The following is a 25,263-nucleotide window of genomic DNA, read 5'->3' as shown; positions in this document are numbered from 1 at the left end:
ACTAGCACTTCCTTCCTGCTGGGAGTGGCAGTTGGGTCTTGTGACTAGCACTTCCTTCCTGCAGTGTGGGTCTTGCTTCCTGGTGTTGGAGGAGAGAGGAGCTTGTTCAGCCCAGTCTGGTGTGGTATGCCACCTCTTCTTGATTCAGCCCTAAGATTCAGGCCCAATAACTTCTGAAGGTTAGACATGTTCTTGTTTGCTTTCTGTCTACTGCTAAGATTCTGAATTATACAAAACTGGACTGATATAGAGTAGATGGGAGTGGGAGAACCCTCCGTCAGCCTCTGGGGCCTGGCCTCAGGTCTGAAGCTGAGAAAAACTCCAATTCCAACTGGTTATTAAACTTTAGATTATTTTAATTCACAGTCAGATAAGTGGACTATCTTTTCTGGTCATAGAGGGAGCTGAACTTCAGTTCAGTCATTCAAAGACAAACAGACCTCATTGGACCCCTGCTGTTTCCTCTCAGCAGGGGGAATCTCCCTCCCTTGCCTCACCAAGCAATATACCCTCTCTCCCCTTAACTCCTCCATACCCCTGCTACAGACCTCCCATTATCCTCCTGTTTTCCAATTCCCATTTTCCTTCCCCAATAAATATTACATATATGAAGATTATTGCACCATAAGAAGTGACATACACAAAGAATGCAAGGAAGCAATAAAAAGCTCATCTGAAGTGAATAGTCTAGATTTATATAGTGCTTGATATAGATTCTCTCATTTGAGCCTCTTCATACCTCTCTGAGGCACATATTATTTTTATTTCTATTTTACAGATGAGGACATTGAAGTTCAGTGAGGTCAAATGACTTTACTATGGCCACACAGCTAATAAATGAGGAATTTTTAGCCTAGATCTTTCTAACTCAAGGCCTAGTATTCTATCCATGGAGCAGTGCTATGCTATCTCTTAGTAAAGCAAGAAAGATCAGAATATATACTAATATACATATGTACTGACTATACATATCAACCATGAAACATTGTGATATGGAAAGAACTCTGGATTTTGAATCAGAAGATCTGGCTATGAAGCCTAACACTGTTCCTCAAGTGGTCTTCTTATGCAAATCACTTTACCTCTCTGAGGCTGTTTCCCTAACTGTAAAATGAGAGGTTTGGCCTAAATAATCTTTGAAGTCAGTTTCAGATTTAAATCTCCTGAGAAATAAAACTAACATCAGCAGCAAAGCTAAAAAACATAATAGTACATACACACAAGAAAAATAGATCAAAATTTGAGACAGAAACAAATAACATTTTTGTGGATCATAGAATCATGGATTTAGAGCTAGAAGGAAGACCTTAGAATTCTGTCATCTAAATTTATTCTTCATTTTACTAAGAAAACTGGATCTCAGAGATGCTATGACTTGTCCAGTTATTTTGTTATGGTCATCTACATATTTTAAACAGGTTTCTAAAAAGTAATTTTTAGTTTATGGTTTTATGTATACTTAGAATATTAAAATAATTTCAATTGTTTGAATGTTTTGTTCAATTTGTTTGCCTTTTTATTTGTTTTTGGCTAATGACTATTATGCTTGGAATAAAAGAATTTCAAAGAATCTGAATGACATCAAAGCAGAGCTGAGTCTAGCCAAAAAGCTCAAGATCCCAAAGACCTTTCACTTTAAAGTAAAAAATTTCCTTTTGACATGTGGGTTTTAAAATTAATAATCAATAACTAACTATTATATTTTACAAAGTTTTATTCATAATAACTAAAACAAAAGAACTGCCTGACTTCAGCCTGGTCCCAGATCCAAGAGAGGAAGAGGGAGGAGTTACAACCACTTAAATACAATTATGCAAAATGTGGGGACACAGGAAAATGGAATTTTGGGACATACTGAGGGACTTCTGGGGGATGAAGTCCAAAGGCTCACAATCTCCATTTATACAGATATATGAAAGGAAACTCTTTAAACCTACTTCTAGAGATTATAAGATCAAAGGTCTAGAACTGAATTTAGAGACTATCTCATCTTGGTCCTCATCTTATAGATGAGGACATGAAGACCCACATGATTTAAGTAAATTGCCAAAGGTTGCATTTGTAGAAAATCACAGAGCTGAGATTCAAATCTAGGAGATTTGACTGCAAGCCCAGCATTGTTTCTAGTAAATTACTATTAATGGATATAAAAGGGAATCCTATCAGGTCTATATAATTAAACTTTCTATTCATGAATCTAGATTCTTCTTGCCTGGACTTGGTCTCAACACATGTCTGAACTTATTTCATTTTCCTCATCATGGTACCTTCTTGGACATGCCTTGGCCCCTGGGGTTATCTACTCAGTTGTCTTTAAAATAAAAGGAGAACTGGGGCAGTTAGGTGGTACATTAATAGAGACCCAGGGCTGGAGACGGGAGGTCCTGGGTTCAAATTTGATCTCAGAAACTCCCAGATGTGTGACCATAGCCAAGCCACTTAACTCCAATTGCCTAGCTCTTTCCATTCTTCTGCCTTGGAAGTGATACTTAGTATTGATTCTAAGACAGATGTTAAGAGTTTAAAAAATAAAATAAAGGAGAACTTAAAATCGACAATCTAGAGATGCAAGACTCTCGGATCTTCAAACTGTAAAAATTAGTGTCATAGATGACTCAGAGCAGTTCTTCATTGGAAATAGCACACTTATCTACAGGGTCATCAGCACAAAATGTGAGAAATTCTTGATAGTCTGCTTGGTTAGGCTACTTGTATAACTATAGGTAGGTATTGGGACGGGATTATCAATGAGGTCGTTTTAGATTATTAGAGACCAAGAATTTCAGTTTTATCTCTATGTGATTAAGGTAGCTTTCTTCTATTCTACTCTCAGGGAGAGACCACATGCCTGGTCTAAATAACTGCTAATGCAATAAGGGCTGTAATTACTTTGTAGACCAAATGGGGAGGACTAGGTAAGATCAAATGGGGTATTTCATATCAGTTAACATTTAGTCAAAAATAATTTTTTTCTGCTCCTGCTGTGTTCCAGGAACACAGCTAAGTTCTGGGCACACAAAGAAAGGTAAAAAAAATAAGTAAAAACTCCACTCCCACTTCATCTCCTCCTACCAGGATACTTAGCTTCCTTTAAAGCATATTTCAAGGTCTGACTCCTACATGAAAGCTTTTCTAATCTACCCAATAATTATCAATTTCTCCCTTTTGAAATTACTTTGCATATTTATTTTATTTATAAAGCATAGTTCAAGAAGACAGAATAAGAAAGAACACAAAGACTTAGAGATTAAATGGAAGACTCATGCCTTTATACCATGATTGCTTCTTTCAAGGATTGAATTATTAGGTCCTGGGAACAATGAGCACAAAATAACATCAAAATAAATTAAATAGATTATATTTTTATAGGCAAGAAATTATTTTTTATTAAAGTTGTCTCTGAATTGCAGTCTGTGTAGAGAGAAACCATTATAATACTACCAGAGCTAAGACTAGAAGGAGTAAAAAACAAAAAAAAACAATAATAATGAAAGAAAAGATATGGTATCAATTTTGAGCCATTTAAACAAGTAATTGACAGTCAGAAATGGAAAATGGACAACATAGATGGCATAATAATTACTGAAACTAATTTTAATACTTTTATAAAGAAGTTTAACTAATACAAATGAATTACCACAACATGGAGACCAAAAAAGCCCAGAAAGCACCACAGTCAGCAAACATCTGACTTAACTTGCCAGATGGAGAGAGATGACTGCCAAAGGCAACATCAGGTTAGAATAGAAACATGTCTGTGAAATCTTACAAAGAAGGATGATGGATGATTATTTGCAGTAAAGCATAAAGTGAGAGAAGCATTGGAGGGTACAACCAGTTTAAAGAAACTTGGCAAGACATTCAACTTGGCAATGCCATCCTAAGGGCTTCTGAGGACAAAAATGGAAGTAGAAGAAAAATGGAAAAGATTTGTAAAATTATTATAAGCTTTTGGTGTTTTTTCATCAATGACAGTGGACCCACCATATTTAAATCCTTAAACTATGGTCCTAGATGTATTTATAGGGGAGGTAGAAATGGCCTAAAGAATACAAAGACTGGGAAAGCAGCCAGATTGGACCAACTGTATCAAAAAGAAAATGGTACTGGAGGGGACACAAGTGTGAGAATAATTGAGCAATTGATGTATAAGGAGGGGAAGATATCAAAAGCATGCCAAAAATTTTGGATCTTATTAACACTTCAAAAAGACCACTGAGAGAACTTTGGAAAAATTACTGATCTTTATGCCCATTCTCCCAAATCTACTCTTTTTTTCTTAAATGAAATACACAAATCAAAGGCATCCATGTTGAGGGTATTAGTAGGGAGCAAGGAGGTTTTTACAAATTATATTCCCAGTTAACTGAAAGAGGTAGAGAATACATGATCTCACTGTTTACTGATTGTTGGTTTATGGAATAGCATTTGATTTAATAGATCAAAATGTTACCTTAAAGGCTCTTTCCCCACAAGATATTGGCCTAAAGGTGGCTCAGTGAATAGAGTACTAGAATATGTGAGTTCAAATCTGACTTTAGTTACTTATTAATAGTGTGATTCTGGATATGTCACTTATCCTTTGTTTACTTTATTTAATTCAATGGAGAAGGAAATGGCAAACTACCAAGAAAACTCTATGGACACTCTGGTCCATAGGGTCATGAAAAGTCAGATGTAACTGAACAACCTCCAATCAAGCATAAAAGTTATTCAAGAATGTTTAAAATATGTATCAACTGAAATAACCTTATTTAATTACTCTCTGATATTAAACATTAAGTGAGACACGAAAGAGGAAGACAGGAAGACCAACTGTATTTTCTGCTGGGCTGGAGGAAACCCAGCAATGACCCAAGTTAGAGACTCCAGGGGATAGTGAGGTACTCTAGGTGCTGCTATTTGCAGAAATATTAGTGATCATTTCAAAGCTCTACAACACTAAAGAGCCTCCTGGGGGAAAAAAAAAATTGTATTGACTAAAAGAGTATGGTCTGTCAATCCACAAGGGAAACACACGGTGGATAAAGAACGTCAAATACCCAGGTTACACTCCAGTGGCCACCTATTATCTCAAGATCAAATGTAAAATCCTCTCTTTGGTTTTTGAAGCCCTTCATAACTTGGCTCCTCCAATCTTCTTATATCTCATTCCTCTTCTCTGCAACCCAGTGACACTGGTCTGTTTGCTTTTACTCTCATACATAAGGCACTCTATCTCTAAGAGACTCCAGGCATTTTCACTGGCTCTCCTCCATGCTTGAAATGTTCTTCTTTGGCTGCCCTGACTTCCTTCAAGTCTTGGTTCAAATCTTAAACTCTATAAGAAACCTTTCCTGCAACATGTTGCTAGATACTTATTTTTTCTTCTTATAAATAGTATTTTTTTTTAAATCTGAAAGATCAGCAGGAAATCTGATACTGAAAATTAAGTAAACTGCATTCATTTCAACTAAAGAGAGTCTAAGATTAAAGGCTTTGAAATAAATGATTTCAATTGAAAATGTTAGGATGTGATATAGGGCCAGTTTATTACCTAAGCACTTTTAAACTGGGACTGCTAGTCTTAGCCTATCATTTTACTGATTTATAAGCTTAAATTATCCTGTACATATCTTAGTTGGCATAGTTGTTTATTATGTTGTCTCCTCCACTAGCTTGTGAAATCCTTGAGGGCAGGGACTGTTTTTGTACTTTCTTTGCACCCCTTCCACTTACCATACTGTCTGGTGTAATGTATGGCCTGAAAGGGAACAGGGATGATGGAGGGAGAGAGGGAAAGAGCTGAGAGGGTGGAGAGGATGAAAAGAATTTTCTTCTCCTCTCTTTCTTTTGGGGGAAGGTAACCAAGTCTTGTCTCCCTGAGAGAGGGAGTATGTCTCCTCAGAGAATGGTTCTGGGAGATGGAGGACAAGAACTAGAGAGTTAAGCTTTGGTAAGATGACGCACTGCCCCCCTTTTGGTCCCAGCTATTGTTGAGAGGCAGGATGGACTCTTCTGCCTCTGGATCCCTCAGGGACACCAACTACCACTCCCCTCCTCCCCCCAAGACCTTGGGTTACTTCATAGCCCAGGAGAGATGGTTACTCCTTGGGTCTGATTATTTGAATCACTGGGATCCTGGGCTAATGGTCCCTTTTGGGGTGAGGTGTGATTCTCCCTAAATCTTCTGCCCCCTTTCCTAGTATCAGAAACTAGCCAGACCTAATTCTAAAGTAGCAGACAATTTATTTGGGTTCACACAAAGAAGGAGAGGTGAGGGTGTTGGGCAAGGAAAGTGGGTGAGCAGGAAGCCCTATTGACTTTTCCTCTCTGGCAGACTGGCCCCTCCAAGGTTTCAGGGTTCAGGGCTCTCGGCCTTGATCCCTCTTCTGGCCAGTTGAGGTTTAGTTTCTACTCCTGAGCTAACTAGCTTGGGTACTGGAGTCCAGGAACAAGTTAGGGAGAGAAGGAGAATGAGATCTTTGAAAGGGGATTTCAGTGGACAGCTTTCTTCAAGTCCCTGTCCACAATATTCACTGATGACTCTGTGCTGTTGTTGAGAGCTGAGTGAGAGGTATCCAGGGGTTCACAGGGAAACAATTGATCTCCAGAGAGACCCAAGCTTCTTCCTAGTCTGAGAGACCTATTTCTTCTCTCTGGCTCCTAGCTGGAAGTGAAGGGTGATCACCAGTTGTAGTTCTCCAAGCTTTAGGTTCCCTCCTGGAACTTGCAGTTTTGTTTTGTTTTTCTTCTTGCACCTCCCCCACTCTCTTTCTCTGCAGCTGATTTCTGTCAGAGATTACTCCTTGCACAAATTGGATTAACTCCTCTCTTACACTGGCACATAGCAGGCTCTTAAAAACTTGTTGACTGATTGACAGAGATGGACAACTTAAAGAGCTTTATCTTCATGGTCTCTTTAGAACAAAAGACCACAAATGTACAATAAATTGGACCCAGAATTGAAGAGGAGAAGGTAACATTGGATTGCCTTTAAGAAACTTCAAGACTCCTTGAATTACCTCAAGATTTCCATGAAAGCAAAGGTATGTAATCCTTTTTAATACGAATATTCTACCAGTGTACATTTGGGCAGTAAACACACAATATAATAGGGCCTAAAGAACTAAAAATGAGCACCACAGAGAGGACAATGGAAAGGTGTATGGTGATTGAGAGGAGGCAGCAATAAGAAAATTTGAAGGATAGAAGTAAACAATGTCAGTAAGGAATAACAGGATAGGAAAAGAAAATGGGCTGGTCACATTGTGAAGAAACAGATAGATATTAAGAGTATTTTAATTGTAACTTTGAGATGTTAGAAAAAATTAAGGAAAAACTCTTTCTGGGGTGGACCCCTTGTGGAGAATTTATGGAAGAACAAGAGATGAATAGGATAGCATCCTATTGTGTGGAGAGAATGAAATAGGTGGCATTACAGATCCTTTGGCTTGGAATATACTTTGCATATTTGCTAGCCATACGTTGTCATTCTCACCCCCAGCCCCTCAGCCCCCAGAAAATTCAAGTTACTTGAAGTCAGGGACAATTTCCTTTTTATCTTTTATTCCTACCACCTATAAATAGTAAGGGCTATAAATATTCATTGAATTGGGTTTGTGGCACTAAACCCCAGTATTCTGAGTCCTTTCCTTTATTTTCCCCCTCCCCCCATGAAACAAAGAAGACTACCATGGGAGAGACTGGGAAAATCACTCAAAGTACTGGACAGCTAGTTGGTACAGTGGATAGAATGCAGAACTTAGAAGTCCGAAGTACTTGAATTCACATCCTGCCTCAGACATTTATTTTGTATGGCCCTGGGCAAGTTATTTGGGGGCTGCTTGTCAATGAAGCTTAGAGCCTGGAAGACTCATCTTCCTGAGTTCAAATCAGTCCTAGGCTAGTAGCTGTGCGATCTTGGGCAAATCACCTAACCTGTTTGCTCCGGTTTCCTCACTTGAAAAATGACAGACATGACAAAGAAATGACAAACCCCTCCAGTATCTTTGCCAAGTAAACACCAAATGGGATCACAATGAATTGTAAACTACTGAAAATTAAAAAGGCAAGTCACTAAAACTTTCAGTTTCTTCACCTGTGAAATGAGAAACAAAAAAACCATTTACATCATAGGGCTATTATGAGGATTGAATGAGATACTTGTAATTTATTTTACAAACCTTAAAACACTATATATAAATGCTACCAAATCTTAGAAAGTGGGTTATAGTATTGGCATGGGCATTGTACTCAGAAACTCAGGCATACTATTATCAGGGTAATTCCTTTGCTCCCTTAGGCCGTCAAGACTCCCAACCCCAAACATCTGACCTCAGAGATTACCCTCCTTTGATTGCTCCATAGAATTGAGATGGATAGAGACACACCTCATTCTAGGAACCACCCCCATGCCCTCAGACTGCCCCTCCCCACAACCCCTTGCTCCGGAGTCTTCCCATCCCCATTGCTGTAGAAGAATATAAAACCCCCAGAATGGAGGCATTCTGGGAGCAACCCCCCAGGTTGCTTCACTCATGCTGTCTTGCTGGCCAAAAAGTTTAACATTACTAATAAATCTCTCTCTTTACTTTTAAGCTAAGTTTCTGAGTCTTGCATTCTTGCGAAAGATATCCTTCCCCAACCCCAGGGTACACCTCTACACCTCACAACAGTATTATCTATCTCTCTTATTTCTCTCTTTTATATATATGTACATATAACAATAACATACTTTATTCTTTACCAATGTCAACTGCTATTTTCCCCTCCATTCTTCCTAATTTTATTAAAAACTCCTACCAGGTAGGATTTCTCTGCATCATAACTGTAAAGATTAAAATTTAGGAATATGGGGAGACTGAAGCAGGTAGAAATTCGTTTCTCTCTGCAAGGAGTATTATATTTTTTAGAGGTTTATTAAGGATTAAGGATTAAAGAATATACAAGTAAGAAACATGTGCCTAGGCCAGAGGCCTAGACAAAATAACCTCACATCATGGAAGAGACACCTCTGCTCCAAAAAGGAAGTCCAAAAAAGCCAAAAACCTTTGCCACCAGCTTAAATCCTTCCTCCATCTTGGCCCATCTCAGAATTCCCCTGAGATTACAAAGCATTTTGGGGAAGTGGAGCAAAGGCTTGTGGGGATTGTAGTCTTGTATTCTAGTCTATTTTTTACATACCTTATTACTTAGATCCTTGCCATATAATTTCCTGAAAAGTATCATATCCCTTCCTAACTACCTGAAACTAACTTAAAAGTTATTATTAGAATAGCTTTATCTACCTAATCATAAAAAAATGGGTAATGGTAATCTTTCTAATACTTTATTATTATTTTTTTAAACCTGAGTGGTTAGGGCTGAGCAATGGTCACATAGCTGGGAAGTGTCTGAGATAAAGGTTTGAACCTAGGACCCCCCATCTCTAGGCCTGGCTCTCAATCCACTGAGCTACCCAGACTTTCCCCTAGCACTTTACTTTTTACCAATATCAAGTGGCTATTTCTCTACTCTTCCCCATTTCATTGAAAAAACCTTATTGAGTACGACTTCTCTGTATCACCCAAAGTCTATACTTAAGAGCTTATATTATAGGGATCTACAAATACTGTATCCTTCTCTAACAACCTGCAAGGACAAAGACTGTCATTTTCAACTTTGTATCCATAGCAATTAATAGCACCTTGGCAAATATTTCTTGCATAAATGCAGGAGCCTTTGATTACCTAGTGCACTCACAGGATTTAAATGGTCCTAAAAATCATTTCGGACAACTCTTTTATTTTACAGATGGCTTCAAGCTTAAAGAAGAGACTAGCCATAAGTAAACGATCTGGATTTGAATTCACACCTTCTAACTCCAAAACCTGTGCTTTTCTCAGTAGGGTACATGTTGACACTGCTTTGTTCATTTAATAGAGACATTGATTTTATTCCCTAGGTGGAGAGCACAGCTCGGAGAACTAAGTCATAAACAAAACTTTGAATGACAGCATCTCTGCCCTCATGGAGTTTACAGTCTAGGGCGAAAAGTGCCTTCATAGTGCCTCGCTGCGATTATTAAGGATCCAAGTTATTATACATGAATCCGCTAAGAAATGGATTTCTTTCCCTCCAACTACAGAAACTAGTCACGATAAGAAGAGAGAAGAGGAGCCGAGCATAATATGTTCCCTGCCTCTTTTCCCAATTCCTGGCTAGCCCCAAAGGTCTCCAGCTGGGCGCTTTTGCCCTTATAAGGAAGTTCTGTTACTTGACGCATCGAGAAGCAGATAGAAACGCTAGGCAAGACTCGCTGCTAAAGCGGAAACAATGAAGAAGTGCGCAGGACCGAAATCCGGCCCTTTCGTGATTCTACGCCGGACCCAAATACCGACGACTACGTGGGGGCGTTCTGCGCATAACTTAAAAACCAGTCTCCGGCGTGCTCGTGCGCATGCTCACTAGACACTTCCTTGATGTGCCAGATCGAGGCGGCCTTGTCCTCGGCTGGCTAATTTAGGGAACGCAGCTGCTGGGGGCGTGGTGGTTGCCTGAGATGGGTTGGGCTAAAAGTGGGCTAGGCTGGCCACGCGCCTGCGCGATTACAACTGAGGGCTGAGGTCAAAACTGGGACTGAGGAGCAGAATTCTCTGGCTTAACTGAGGGCTTTGGCGACAAGATGCAGGTGAGGGCAGGGTGGAAGGAAGAGGAATGGTAGATTCCTTGACTCCGGACTCTTCAGGGGCAGAGGTTTAACCCGGATGATTGTCGGGGCACGCGTCTGTGGGAGCTGCCTCGAGACCGACCGGGGGCATAGCGCAGGCGCAGTACGGCAATGTGCCTCTGCTGCTCGGATTTTAATTATTTTTCCTGCTCATTAGGCTTGTTTAGGCGGCGCAGTGTGTGGAACTCTAGACATAGAAATCTATGAATTCAAACCCAGCCTTACTTATGACCTTGGGAAAGTCACTTGATGACTGACTGCCTCAGATTCCTCATCTGTAAAATGGGGACACGGTATTTGTAAAGCTAACTTATAAAGTATTATAGAAGTACTCACTGGCCATCATTCATTTGCTATCAAGACTGCAACGGTGGCTTACAAAAATAAAAAAAAAAAACTGGGTTAAAATCATTATGAATATGTGACCCTGGGCATATCATTTAACCTCCACGACTTGGTATCCAAGAACTTTAAAAGCTTTTTTGGATAACTTTCAATATAATTGATTTCATTGAAATCCTATAAGGTTTTTAAAAATATTTTTTATTTCATTTGTATACTTAAGTTTTTTATTTAATGTATTTTAAAATATTGTTCTGAGAAGGAATGGTGACAGATTGATGAAAAGATCTGTGATGTACAAAAGGTAAAAAAATCCTTGATCTAAAACTCTTTAAGTTGCAGAGAAGGTGCTGATCAGATTTAGTAGAGGAAATGTTTCTCATATCATTGAAGTCACAAGTCCACATCCTGTCACTTGGGTTGAAAAACTTTTGCCCAAAAATCTTTCCTTAAGTGTGAGCAAATTTTTTACTCTGTGCTTCAGTTGGAGCAATTAATGATATTAATAATAACATTACTACTACTAATAGCTAGCATTGCAAAACTTAAGACTTTGCAAATAACCCCTTTTCTCAAGAAACTCACTTGACCAAGTAAATTCAAAGTATTATGAGGGAGAATGCAGTCGGGAAAGGTCTCTTACGAAATGGCCCTAAGAACTATGCTTTAAAAGAAACCTTAAAGTTTGCATTTTTTTAAAGCCCTGTGGGCATAGTTCTAAATTGCCCTCCAGAATGCTTGGACCAATTCACAACTCCACCAGCAGTGCATTAGTGCCCCAATTTTGCAACATTTATCACTTTCCTTTGCTGCCATATTGACCAGTCTTCTAGGTATGAAGATCTACTATTTTCTAAGTAACATTCAATTTTGATGTTAGGAGAAGGAAAGAGAAAGTAATAGCAAAAGAAGAGAAGAGTTGGGAGCAGAGGCACTGAGGGGCATTACAGATTTGCCCAGAAGTATGGGGAATAGAATTAAGGCTTAACCAAGAAGAATCATTCACCCATCACAAGCCATCTCTGTCTCCTGGTCCCTACCTTGAGAATCACAATCCTGGGCCTTTTTTGAACTTTATGTCCCTAATGTTGTCCTTGATCTCACTGTTTTAGGATCCCAATGCAGACACTGAGTGGAATGACATCTTGCGCAAGAAGGGGATATTGCCCCCCAAAGAAAGTTTGAAAGAGCTGGAAAAGAAGAGGGAAGAGGAGGAAGAGAATCACATCCTTCAGCAATCAGTAGGTGAGTTCATTTCATTTTCTTGACTATTCATTATTTATCTAGGTTAGTGCTCTTAATTTTTTTTTTTAATACAGGTATTTGGTATGGTGGAGTCTTAGACTAAATAGTGGCTCTGCCTCAAATCAGCTAAATGACCATGAACAGTTCATATTGACCTCTGAACCTTGGTTTGCTCATTTGTAAGAGTTGCACCAGATGATCTCTCATCTACCTTTATTATTATGAACTTAGCAATTATTTCAATATACTAAAGACAGAAAAAAGATTATATAACTATAAAATTTTTATTAAATATAGCTTATATATTTTAAAAGTCTATAATAAATTCAACATGTAAATTTCAAAGCAGTCCTGCTTGCCTTTTGAATTTACTTTCTTCTGTTCATTTTTTAAAAAACTATAAGTGAGGGGGCAACTGTGGGTTGCTCAGTGGATTGAGTCAGACCTAGAGATTGGAGGTCCTGGGTTCAAATGTGACCTCTGCTACCTCCCAGCTGTGTGATCCCGGGCAAGTCACAACCCTCATTGTCTAGCCCTTACCACTCTTCTGCCTTGGAACCAATAAAGCACAAGTGACATTCTTTTTTATTTTGCTTTTATATTTTAGCCTTACTATCACTAATCCCTGGCTCCCAATTTAAAAACTACAACAAAACTCTCTTGTACAAATAAATACAGTCAAGCTAAACAAATCTATTTTTGACCACATCCAAAAATGTATATCTCATTCTGCATCTCTAGTCCACCACCAGTACCTTTCTTTTAGGTGGTGGGTATCATTGATTTTCTGTAATCATGGCTGGCCTACAAAGTTGCTTTTCTTTACAATGTTATAATTATTGTATAAATTATTCTCCTGATTCTGCTTATTTCTCTAGTTATCATTTCACCTAAGTCTCTCTAGGGATTTTTATTAGGATGCAATTAGGTAATGTTTGCAAAGTGTTTTGCAAATCTTAGCAAGCTATATAAATGTTAGCTATTATTGTAGAAATATTGCAGGCTTAAAGAGGATGTATCATTTAGTGACTTTTTGAGCGCATTCTAAAATTACTTTCTAAAAATGGTTGGATCAGTTGTTACAAGGGAATCACTTTAAAAGACTGATATATATTAATTTAAGGTCGCCAAGGAATCAGCTATGTAATTCCTAAATGAAAAACTCAAGTCAGCCGTCAGCCTTTTTTGGAGTTTAATTACAATAGGAGCAAGAAAAGAATTAGAGATAGAGAGAGAGAGAGAAAGGGGAGAGAAGGGAATAGGGCTTAAATACCCCCTCTGTTTAGGCTGGGCCAAAAGGCCCAAGCCCTTAGATAGCTGGGGCAAAGAAAAGAGATCAGTCCCTTTCACTCACGTGTCCAAAATGGAGAAACAGTCTCAGAGGCCCCCACTTTCAGCTTCCTTCAGAGCAAGCTTCCTCAGAGCCCAGGAACCACCGACCAAAAACTCAACCCCCTTCAGTCTCCAGACCCTCCTATCTTTAAGGACACCATCCAAGTTGCCTCCCCTCAGTCCTCACATCTACCAATCACTCTTCATCAATTTCCCTGTCAATGGAGGCTCTCACTTAACCCAGGACCGCCCAGAGGTTTCTGGCTTTTTGCACATGTCTGTTGAAGGTCATATTTTCCAATGATTAAATCTATACTCCTTTGCTACAGCCCTTTCTAAATCCTGTTAACTTGAGTATGGTAGAGATTGGAATAATTAAATTTTGATCTAGGCTGCAGCCCTTACTCAATCCTATTAGGACTGAATAGGGTGGAGATTTATTCCAAGTATCTCCATTGTATCAATTCTAAATCAATCAAGACTCAAAGAAATTCCTGTTCTATGCTTAAGCATAGGTCAAAGTCCTTTCCATTGTTCAGCAAAGGGTTTCTGTCCTAAAGTAATCTTAAGAAGGGAAGAGAAGGAACCTCCCATGCCAATGGAGTTCCCATTCCAATAGACTATCAGTAAGAAATTTTCCAAGTATGAAATATCCCAATGGTGAAATTTCCAACATTTATAAGTCTAAGGAAATTTGAGGTTTACACAGTACAACATTTCACCAATAGTGTATTAGGGCACTATCTTTCCAAATTCCCTCTCTCCTTCCCATTTTCGATTCTATGACTTTTTATGCAGATGAGCATGTGGATGGATCTTACAGTTTCAGATAGTACTTTTTTAAAAAGACTGTCTAGGTTGTTTGCTTTTAATTAGTTTTTCATTGAAATTTTTTGGTGGAAGAACTTCTAATACATTTGCTTGTGATAATTATCAGCAATTTGATTGATTGATTGTTGAAAGCCCTGAAAGGTAAATGACATAAACACAAAGCAATTAAGTGCCAGAGTCAAGAATTGAACTCAAGTTCTACATTGTCCACTATGGCACACTTCCTCTTTTAAGATAACTATATTTTTAAAACTAGATAGCCCATTCTCATGTAAATCACCAGATGATTTCTTGGACTCCTTACAGAATTATAATAATTTTGAGACCCTATTCCTAGCTTTTGAAATTGAGTCAGGAAGACTGAAATGTCTTCTTTTTTTCAGCATAATTCAACAAACATTTTTAGAGTGTCTCTTATGTTCAAAGCATGGGGTAAGGCTCTGGGGATTGAAAACGCAAACATCTACACAATTAAGTAAGTAAATACAAATTGATTTCATGAGGAAGACAGTTCTGATAACTAGAGGGATCAGGCAAGCCTGATGAGAGAGAAAGCTGCATTTGAAGGAAGCTTGGAATTCCATGGAGTATAATTAAAGAAGGAATGCATTCCAGATCTAGGGGACTTATTCAAAGGCATGGAAGCCGGAAGCTGGATAACAGTAACATTGTGTATGGAGACTATCTGGCAGACTACTTTGACCTGAAGAGGGGTCATGAGAGTTAGAGTAATAATTTGAAATAAGAGTATAAAAGTAGATGGATGCAGTAGTTTACATATCAGGCCAAGGATTTGGTATTTTATTCTAGAGGCTATAGGGAGTCACTAAGAAGTTTAATGGTGAGCAATCATGATTCCCTATTATGGCCTCAGAGAAAAGATGAAAAAATTCCTCCCTCTTTTTGGTGGAGAGTTTTGTGGATGTGGAATGTGACTGATACTGTCTGAAAGTGTCACTCTGGCAGCTGGTTTTGCTCAACTATGTTATTGTATTTGATGATGGTGGGGTGATAAGGTATATATATCCCTGATGAGAGCAGAGTTAAAACCACAAGTAATTTAAATTGTGAGGCATCAAAGATTCTTGGGATGGGGAATAGAATGGATAGATGCTAGAGATGTTATAGAGGTAGTATTGGGAAGACCTGGCAGCTGATTGGCTGTGAGGGCTGAGGGAGAAGGAGGAGCCAAGGATATCTTTAAGGTTCTGAACCTAGGTGAGGAGAACTTTCAACTGAAATGGAATGTTTGGGTCCTAGAAGTGAAGTGGAACATGACAGACTTTCAAGATTATAGTGGAACATCTAGGTGGAGATGTTCTTCAGGCATTTGTTAGATGGGATAATCAGGGCCTTTAGGAATAAATCATTTCAGCTCTGCTCAGTCTTTTCAGGTTGAAAAATGAAATACTAATTTAATTTTTGGCTTTTGGGGGCAGAAAGGGAATAGTCAGAGATATTGATAAAAGTGAGTGAGTTGGGGCAGCTAGGTGGTACAGTGGATCGAGATCCTGGCCTGCAGTTAGAAGGTCCTGGGTTCAGATCTATCCTCAGATACTTCTAGCTGTATGACCCTGGGCAAGTTACTTACCCTGTTTGCCTAACCCTTGTTCTTCTGCCCTAATTATTACTGAGACAGAAAGTAAGGGGTTGGTGGTGGTGGTGGAGGGGTGTGTGTGTGTGTGTGTGTGTGTGTGTGTGTGTGTGTGTGTGTGTGTTTAATGAGTTAGTGCACTGCTTTGAGGGAAAGGGGGAGAATATGCTTTGATTTGGTTTTTCATTCTTTGCTGCAGATAATTTTATCTATGTTAATATGATTCATTTCAGTGAAAACATATGAAGATATGACGTTGGAAGAACTAGAAGAAAATGAAGATGAATTTAATGAGGAAGATGAGCGTGCTATTGAAATGTACAGGTTAGTTCCATGGAGATGATTTGGTTTTTCATATAGTAATAAAACATATGTCTAATGAAAAAGTAATTTCCTGGATGAGATAACATTTGGAAAGAATTATAATTAAATTACTCTACTGCAGTTTGTTCCCCTTTTTATGAGACAACTAAAACCAGACTCCTTGGACATAATTAATGAAAATCTCTGTACAAAATGAGTTCCAGTATGAGGTTACTTTGTTATACATTTGCTGGAGTCACATCTTTACATGGAGATTAGGTTCTGAAATTGGCACTTTAGAACCCAGATTATGTTTAAGAAGTTATGAATGATAAAAATTTTGTATAGTCAAAATTACCACAAGAATAGAATACCTTAAATTGCCCATAAAGTACAGCAGCTAAAGGAAGTTGGCAGTCTGGGGCTATGTCTTCAGCATGAGGCAAGCCTGGACTGGAGCTATATTTGGATGAGGTGCTGTTCTCCTTCTCCCCTAGGAAGAGTATGGGGTCCACTGGAGACATGTGACTTTGGAGAGAGCTGTGTCTCTCATCTTAGTCACTGTGGAATGTCTGCTTATTGAGTGGAGTGCCTATTGCTGATGGGCACTTATATATTTAAATCATTGGATTTTCTTGTTTGTTTTTTGACCAAACATACAGTTAGTTAAATTTGAATATGGTGAATTCCACATGTTTTTTCTTCTCTCTATGTTACAGGAAACAAAGGCTTGCAGAATGGAAAGCGACTCAATTAAAGAACAAATTTGGAGAAGTGTTAGAGATATCAGGCAAAGATTATGTTCAAGAAGTTACCAAAGCTGGCAAAGACTTGTGGGTAATTTTGCACCTTTACAAACCAGGGTAAGCCAATTTTATGCTTTCTTAAAAGAATTTCTTTGCTTTTGAGACTTTGAGTAGCTTTTTAAATTTCATTGATGAGTAATTTAGCCAAGACATTTTCATTAATAGTCTTGAGATTTTAGTGCTTTTTAGGTGTTAACTTATTTGTTCTTGTTTTACTAATCATGAGTTGGTGAACCATAATAGTATGAAAAATACTAAGTTGTTTTTGAACTTCATATTTACTTAAACATAGATTTTCAGGGGCAGTTAGGTGGCTTAGTGAATTGAGAGCCAGGCCTAGAGATGGGATGCCCTGGGTTCAAATGTGGCCTCAGCCACTTCCTAGCTGTGTGACCCTGGATAAGTCACTTGATCCTATTTGCCTAGCCCTTACTGCTCTTCTACTTTGGAACCAATACATGGTATTGATTCTAAGATGGAAGGTAAGAGTTTAAAAAAAAGTTTTAATAGATTTTATATTTATTATATTTATGGCCTTGCAGTTTTTCTCCTATAGGCTAAAATCTGGGACTTTTCTTTTGTTGAAAAATTTGGTTCCTAATTTTCTGGTTGTTTATGTTGAGAAACTAAGGGACTCAGGAATCAGTTAATTATTCTTGTGAATAACTTGGTTGCCTACAATTTTTATGTAGTAATTTTCAACTATTGCTACCATCTTCTTTGCTTCTACATGTTTCCAGGTGCCGATAGATTTTCTTCCAAAAATAATCACTAAATTATATTAATAACAGGAAATGTTTGCTTACCCACCACATACGTTCTAGATTCTGAATGTTTTACTACTTTTGGCTTAAAAAGGAGAGGAATGAGTGCCTTTTACATTAAATTATGTTAATTACATTATTAGATAAAATAAAGTTAAATCTTGTATACAAACTCTGCAGCCCCTAGTTCATTCAGTATTTCAGTATGTACTTTTTGGGCAAGAATTTCTTTTTTACTTTTCTATGTTAATCTATTAAGTCACCTTCCTGGAATATATGTGGCAGGATTAGCAATTTAAGAAATTAAATTGTGAGAAGTAAAATAATATTTCAAATTGGTCTTAGCAAGCACAGAACTAAGGCTACTGGGTGGGGAGAATAAAAATACTTTGTTTGCTTTGTCCACATCGGAGTATTGACTTCTTTTGTTGATTTTCTATTTTACAGAATCCCTCTCTGTACACTTATAAACCAGCACTTTAGTGGACTTGCAAGGAAGTTTCCTGATGTGAAATTTATCAAAGCTATCTCAACGACTTGCATACCCAACTATCCTGATAGGAATCTGCCCACAATATTTGTCTATCTTGAGGGTGATATTAAAGCCCAATTTATTGGTCCTCTAGTATTTGGTGGCATGAATCTGAAAAGGGATGGTAAGTAGTTAGTTATAATCTGAAAGAAGAGAAGCTCCCACCAAAAACCACAAATAAGACCATGGTTCCCAAAATATATTATAGTATTGTTTGCATTTGCCTTTGTTTAATAGTTTCTTGAGAGTCGAGGAGCAAATTTAGAATTTTGTGCCTAATGATTAGAGGAAAAAAACCCATTTTCACATTAACGACTAACACATTTTATTTGGTAATCCATTAACCTTGGGTAGTGGTGCTATTTTTTTAAAGGTTTTATTGCTAAAAAATTATCTCTTAAATTTTTGTTTGTTTATATAAGAGTTTTTAGACCTAATAAACAAGAATTTATTGAGGGCCTGTTGTAGAGCCTACCTAATTTCATTGGGAGAGATACCTCACAGGTGAAGAAACTCTTATCAACCTGTGCAGGTCAAACCTTTTTTTTGCAACTTTTGGCCTTACAAAATTGCCTATATATAGGAACAAAGGAAACCATCCCCTGCCTTCAAGGAGCTTCCATTCTATCAGGGGAGATGACATACTCATAAATAAATGAATATAAAATACATAAAGAGATACAAAGAAATTTAGGGTGTAGGAGTAGGAAACTGGGAGAAGCAGGAAAGACTTCTTATAGATAAGGAGCTTGAGATATCTGAGCTTTGAAGGAAACCAGGAATTCTAAGAGGTTGGGAGGGTTAGCATTCTAGACATGAGGAATAATCATTGCAAAGGCAGGGAGATACGAGATGGCGTGTCATGTGTGAGTGGCAGCAAGGAGACAAGTGGGGCTAGACCACAGGATGCACAAAGGAAAATAATGTGTAATAAGGCTGGCAAGGTAGACCAGGCTTACATTGTGAAGGACTTAGTGATCATAGGTACCATTTTAGCACTTTAAGATTTGCAGGATATGTATTATTAGTGCATACCATATTAATCCACTTTAAAGTCTAACTTACCTAAAATCCAGATTGTTTTCTTTGTGTGTAGTAACACAGACTAGATTCTGCCTGGATTTTTTCCTTCTACAGTAGAAAAATAAATAATTTAGTTTTGCTTCAGGAAGGGTTACCACCACATGTGGAGCTCAATCTAATTATAAATCTTTAGTGAAAAATAGTAACCGTAGCTTCAGCAACCAATTTCTCCATTTCCCCCCACTTTAATTGAGTTTTTTTAGTAACCAGGACACATGTATTGATTCAAGTTAGTCATCATGGAAGTTAGTCATCTGTATGTCATAATTTTCTATTTCCCCTTCTCCCCCTTGCTGCTAAATTTCAGTGACTTAATTCAAAATCAAGAAAATATCAAGTTTGATCAGTTTTTTGTTATACTGGAATTAGATTTAAAGATTGCCAGCAGGATCAAGGAAATTAACTTTTTTGTTGTGTAGACTTTCAGTTTTTTTCTCCTTCAAAGGTTATTCAGTATAAGACACTATTGAGCCTAGAGAAAATTGTTTTATTTTTCATTTTCATATAAATTTGAATGGGTATACCTTGTTTTCCTTATGAATAGTTTTTTGTTTTTTTTTTTAAACAAGTGCCTTTCCACGTAGGCTAGCTGTGGTTTCCATGTGGGAAATTTTTTACAGATTTGTTGTTATATTTGAGTAAACTAGCTAAGGGTGCAAATAGATTCATTTGCTTTTTTCCTCTCTTTTATCATACAGAACTGGAGTGGAAACTTTCTGAATCTGGAGCTATCAAAACTGATCTGGAGGAAAACCCAAAGAAACAGATTGAAGATAAATTGATGTCCTCAGTCAGGTGCTCTCTCCCAACAAAGAAAGAAAGTGATTCAGAGGATGACTAATTTCCTTATTTTTGTATGCCTTTGCTGAACTTTGTTGGAACAGGGAACATATCTAAGAATTTTTTAAACTTAAAAACAGAAATAAAATCCTTTTATTAGAAAAAAAATTTTTTTAACCTTTTAAAAATTAAGCTTAAAATCTATTATGTCTCATAAATAACGGATACTGGATTTCTTATAATACATAGTACCTGAGGTTTTTTAAAGTAAATGACAAATTAATATATTGTGGTAAATAAATCCAAATTATTTCTCACTTATGTTTTATGGCAAATATACTAAGTGTACATATATTTCCATGCAATTATGCTATAAATTGAATTTGGGGAATTTTTTTTCTTATTTATGAATAAATTACACAGCACATTTTATCTATTGGACTTTGTGAACATGCTATGGATTATTCATTTCCTTTATTGTTTGTAACAAGATTTGATCTTTACAAGAATATATGACACTTTGCTCTAGATTGAGATCTTTGATCTAAAATCTCATTGCAGCTTATTGTGGAAGTTTTATTGCTAGACATGATGGTTGAATATGGTTTTTTACCCACATTATTACCCATGCCTTTTCTTTTCCATGCTCAGAACAATTTTGTTGGAAATTTATCTTTAGATATTCATTGAACTGAACCTCTAATCAGCATTTAATATAGTCATCGAATTAAATGGAGATAAGAAATTGAATGTGGGGCCTTTTAGTGTTTGGTGTACTTGTGATAACTAAAGATTAGAAAAACAATTCCTTTTTCATTCAACCCTGAAAAGTATAATCGTTATTACAGGTTTGAACCTTAAAATATGTATGATATCAGGTAAAATATGACTGAAAGTAGGTAACAAGCCTGGTGTTTTTCTTATTTGTGTCAAAAGGTACTTTTTACTTATTTAAAGGAAGGATATTTCATTAGAAGAGTTACAAAGTTATAACTCATTTTCTTTTTAAGAATATATGTCAGTGAAAGAATTATTTGTATAATTTATATAACCAATTACACATGTTCATGTATGTGGATCCTTTTATAACATGAAACTAGAAGAAAACCCCCCTCATTTTACAGATGACATAAATACAAAGAAGGGAAGGTCACACACATGTGAATCTAAGACCTAAGATTCAGTCGCAGGCCACCAATCATTCTTCTGTTCTGTCTTATAAGGACACATTAGCAGCTAAGAATTGTGCAAGAGAAATGACATCAGAGATGTCATCGGCGAAGTGTATGCTCAGAAAGGAAATTAGGACATTTTATGTGGCAGACAGTCTATTTGCTTCTTTTCTCAGTGCGTTGTCAGTCGAATTAGAAGAGAAGCCTCAGCATGTTGGGTGGACTCTCTGGACAGTTTACGAGAGGATATGAATAACAGCTGTGTGGATGGGTTTGTGATCATCTTTGGGAAGGAATAGCCACCTGTCTATGAGTTCGCAGAGTCCTTGATGTATGGAAGAAGTACTTTTAAAACCTTTATTTTTTCGTGAGATCTTAATCACATATTAAAATGAACATTGTATTATTTTGTGCATGCCTGGCAGATCAATTGAGAGAGGGTTTCTTTTTTTGGTCTGTCTTTTAGTAGATGACATTTGAAAGGAAGACCGTGGGAAGAATGAAGGTGAAAAGTTTGAATCCTATTTTGCTTGAGTGCTATAATTAAATTTTACTTCAAAGAAAAGAGTGGGCCACAGTCTGAAAAGGGAACAGCATTCACAGGGATAGAAATGACTGGCTGCATTGTGTTGTTGGAACCCACAGAGTATAATTCGTACGAATAATTTGTACTGCTTGCTATTCTACTTAGAATTTAGATAAGTGTGAAAACTGCATTTCAGTCTCCCTTCTATTGCTTTTCTTGCCAATCATCCTGCACATCTGAGGTCTGTAGTAAAAATTAGATCTCAGTAGGTCTTTGATCAGTAAGATCAGTTTGACCAAATAGCTTATTAGAATTCATGCAATGTTCTAATAAGGGGGATTGAACTTTACTAATTCAACCAGTTACTAATACTACTTTTAAACTAAAATAACTTATTCAGATGCCACATTTTTTTCCTTACAAAAATTTGTGTTTTGGATAACTTCCTAAAACTTCATTAGCTACCAGGAGAACGTGCTTTGCTTACATATTCTTTACCATTTATATTACTTCTGTTTAACATTATACCATATTTTACCCTCACAATGCTCAGAGAATTAAATTTGTTTCCTAGCTATTTCGACAAAGAAGCATATTAACATTCAGTATTACTTTTAGGCTCCCTTTTGGTGGTCTATGGAAAGGTTTTAATGGAAAAGGGATGCCATAAAAGAGAGAAGGAAATGATTATGAAGTTAGCAGGAAAGATTGTTTCAAACCACTGGGACTAGAGATAAGTGGGAAAGATTTTAAGTCTCTTCATATTTGAAAATTACTTTTATTCATATTTCTCACAACAATCCTTTGAGCTTAGGTTTTAACATTCATATAGAGGAGTCGACTGAGTGGCAACTAAATTAAAATTCACTCTCCACCAAATCTCAGTTCCTTTACTAGCTACAGAGTTTGTAATGTAGACAGGGCTGTCTCAATAGGAAAAAAATTTTAGAACTGTAGTACTAGATATAAAAAAAACAGGAAAAAATGAAGAGTTATTTCTAAAAACAGGAGTCATGTTTTAAGAAGTAGTTAGGCTTATAATTTCCTTTACCTCCTTTAAATTAATATTTCTTAAATTATTTGTAGAGGTAGTATGATATAGCAGATAGATAACTGATCACAGAACCCAGGAGACAAGTTCAAGGTCCACTTCAGTGTGTGTGTGTGTGTGTGTGTGTGTGTGTGTGTGTGTGTGTGTGTGTGTATCTATAAATAGTCTAGGTAGCTATAAGACTTGCGGGGAAGATGCCAACCTACACATTGAGAATGAGTTTCTCCAGGATGAAATGATTGCTACTTATGAAATTACAGGTCAAATTTCTATCTTTAATTATATAATCTACTCTTTCAAGCAAGTACTTTGAAAATATACTAGGCTAATTGTGTTTGAACTATAGGGCTTGCTTTGGAAATATTTTTCTTGCAAAGTAATTTTGGACTTCTAATGGAGATAATCTGTTACCCAGAAAAGTAATGATCTTTTTCATTTTCCAACATGAATTCTTGATTTACATTCATGGCAGGAAAATTTGCCTCAAGTACATATTCTAGTGGAGATGGTTTTACAGAGATGCCTGTATATTTTGATTTTTTTTACAAGTCACATTATTTCTGCAATGTAACCTTTTTTTCCCCCTGAACTTTATACTATGAAATGATATTTAGTAATAGGTAGACCCAGGACAGCTTAATTATTAAAACATAAAAAGAACCACCTGTTAAAGCAAATTCACCTTAAGAGTTATGCTAGGCCCTGAAAAAATGTACCCATAAACTTTTGGTGTATAGCATTATGTCTGAAATTGTGGGGGGTTATACCAGAATTTAGACATCCATAGAAAAATTTTTAAGACACTCAGGGGTTGTGCCATGACCAGGGTCACATAGTATGGGTCAGAGGTAGGACTTGAACTCAGGTCTTCTCTCCAGGACCTGTTCTCTAGCTAATATTTCATGTTTGTTTCCATTTTGATAGAGTATATTTTTTTCTATTGATATAGTCCTTGCTCAAAATAGTTTTAGAATTTTTCCATGAGCATTAATTGCCTTTGAACTTCGTATTTGTAGCACATTGTTTTGAATGTTCTGAATGTTGGGAAATATTTTTTTCCTTTCAGGATGGATTTGATTTTTTAGAGACAGCTTCAAATGGTTGAGCAATTCCATTTTAATCAAAAACAACATGTGACTATTAAGAATAAGACTAAATTTCCAGTTATTAACTGGGTCCAAAGACAAATGTAGTTCTAGAGCTAGTTTGGGGGATATTTTGAACAGTACAAGCATTATTAAAATAAGCATACAGAACCCAATGTGACTACTGGCCTATTCCCATATGAGACTGCCTCTACCTCAGTTTCCTCATCCATAATATGGAGATGATAATAGTAGCACCTCCCAGGTTTTTCATTTCATTTATGAGGATCAAGTGAGATAATATTTGTACGGTGTCTGGTATGAAGTATCTTAATAAATGTTCTCTTACTCTCACTTCAATAAATATTATACTTTAGCCATACTGTATCAGTTGGAGTTCCTTTTATGACACTCTTAAACCTCAGCCTGGTGCCTAGTTTGAGGCTTTGTACTTCACTTAGGAGAATAAATATCATATAAAGCATCACATACACAAATCTTTCCAAAATTACTCCCATAATGAAAACAGAAGCCTTAACAAGAAGCCTAAAAATACAGAGTATAAATCACCTCTTCTAGGACCCATTGGTCATATTTGACCATGAGGCTATTAGGCATACATACAAGTCTTTCTTCCTCCCTTCCTCACTTCTTCCCCTTCCTTTTTCCTTTCCTTTCTCAGTCCCTTCCTCCTTTCCTTCCTCCGACCCTCCCTTCCTTCCTCCTTTTCTCCCTCCCTCCATTTCTCCTTTCTTCCCTCCCTCCCTCCCTCCCTCCCTCCCTCCCTCCCTCCCTCCCTTCCTTCCTTCCTTCCTTCCTTCTTCCTTCCTTCCTTCCTTCCTTCCTTCCTTCCTTCCTTCCTTCCTTCCTTCCTTCCTTCCTTCCTTCCTTCCTTCCTTCCTTCCTTCCTTCCTTCCTTCCTTCCTTCCTTCCTTCCTTCCTTCCTTCCTTCCTTCCTTCCTTCCTCCCTCCCTCCCTCCCTCCCTCCCTCCCTCCCTCCCTTCCTTCTCCCTCCCTCCCTCCCTCCCTACATATATATGGAAAAAAGAAGAGCAAGGCCTCTTCCTTAGGAGGAATACATAGAAAACAAATATTTATTAAGTGCCTACTATGTGACCGGCATTATG

General features: G+C 37.3%; 1 protein-coding gene across 1 annotated transcript; it reads left to right on the top strand.

The window, feature by feature from the left end:
- Nucleotides 1-10,419: 10,419 nt before the first annotated feature.
- On the top strand, nucleotides 10,420-24,516 carry PDCL3 (phosducin like 3). The gene is made up of 6 exons (XM_001369460.4): nucleotides 10,420-10,651; nucleotides 12,145-12,277; nucleotides 16,268-16,358; nucleotides 17,057-17,200; nucleotides 18,355-18,563; nucleotides 20,221-24,516. Exons 1-6 carry the CDS (start codon nucleotides 10,646-10,648, stop codon nucleotides 20,361-20,363), a joined length of 726 nt encoding a protein of 241 aa, XP_001369497.2. The 5' UTR covers nucleotides 10,420-10,645; the 3' UTR covers nucleotides 20,364-24,516.
- Nucleotides 24,517-25,263: the final 747 nt, after the last annotated feature.

Source organism: Monodelphis domestica, chromosome 8 (genome assembly GCF_027887165.1).
Source record: "Monodelphis domestica isolate mMonDom1 chromosome 8, mMonDom1.pri, whole genome shotgun sequence".
In the NCBI taxonomy this organism is placed as follows: domain Eukaryota; kingdom Metazoa; phylum Chordata; class Mammalia; order Didelphimorphia; family Didelphidae; genus Monodelphis; species Monodelphis domestica.
Note: the sequence above shows the minus strand (reverse complement) of the source record. Positions and strands in the feature narration are given on the sequence as shown.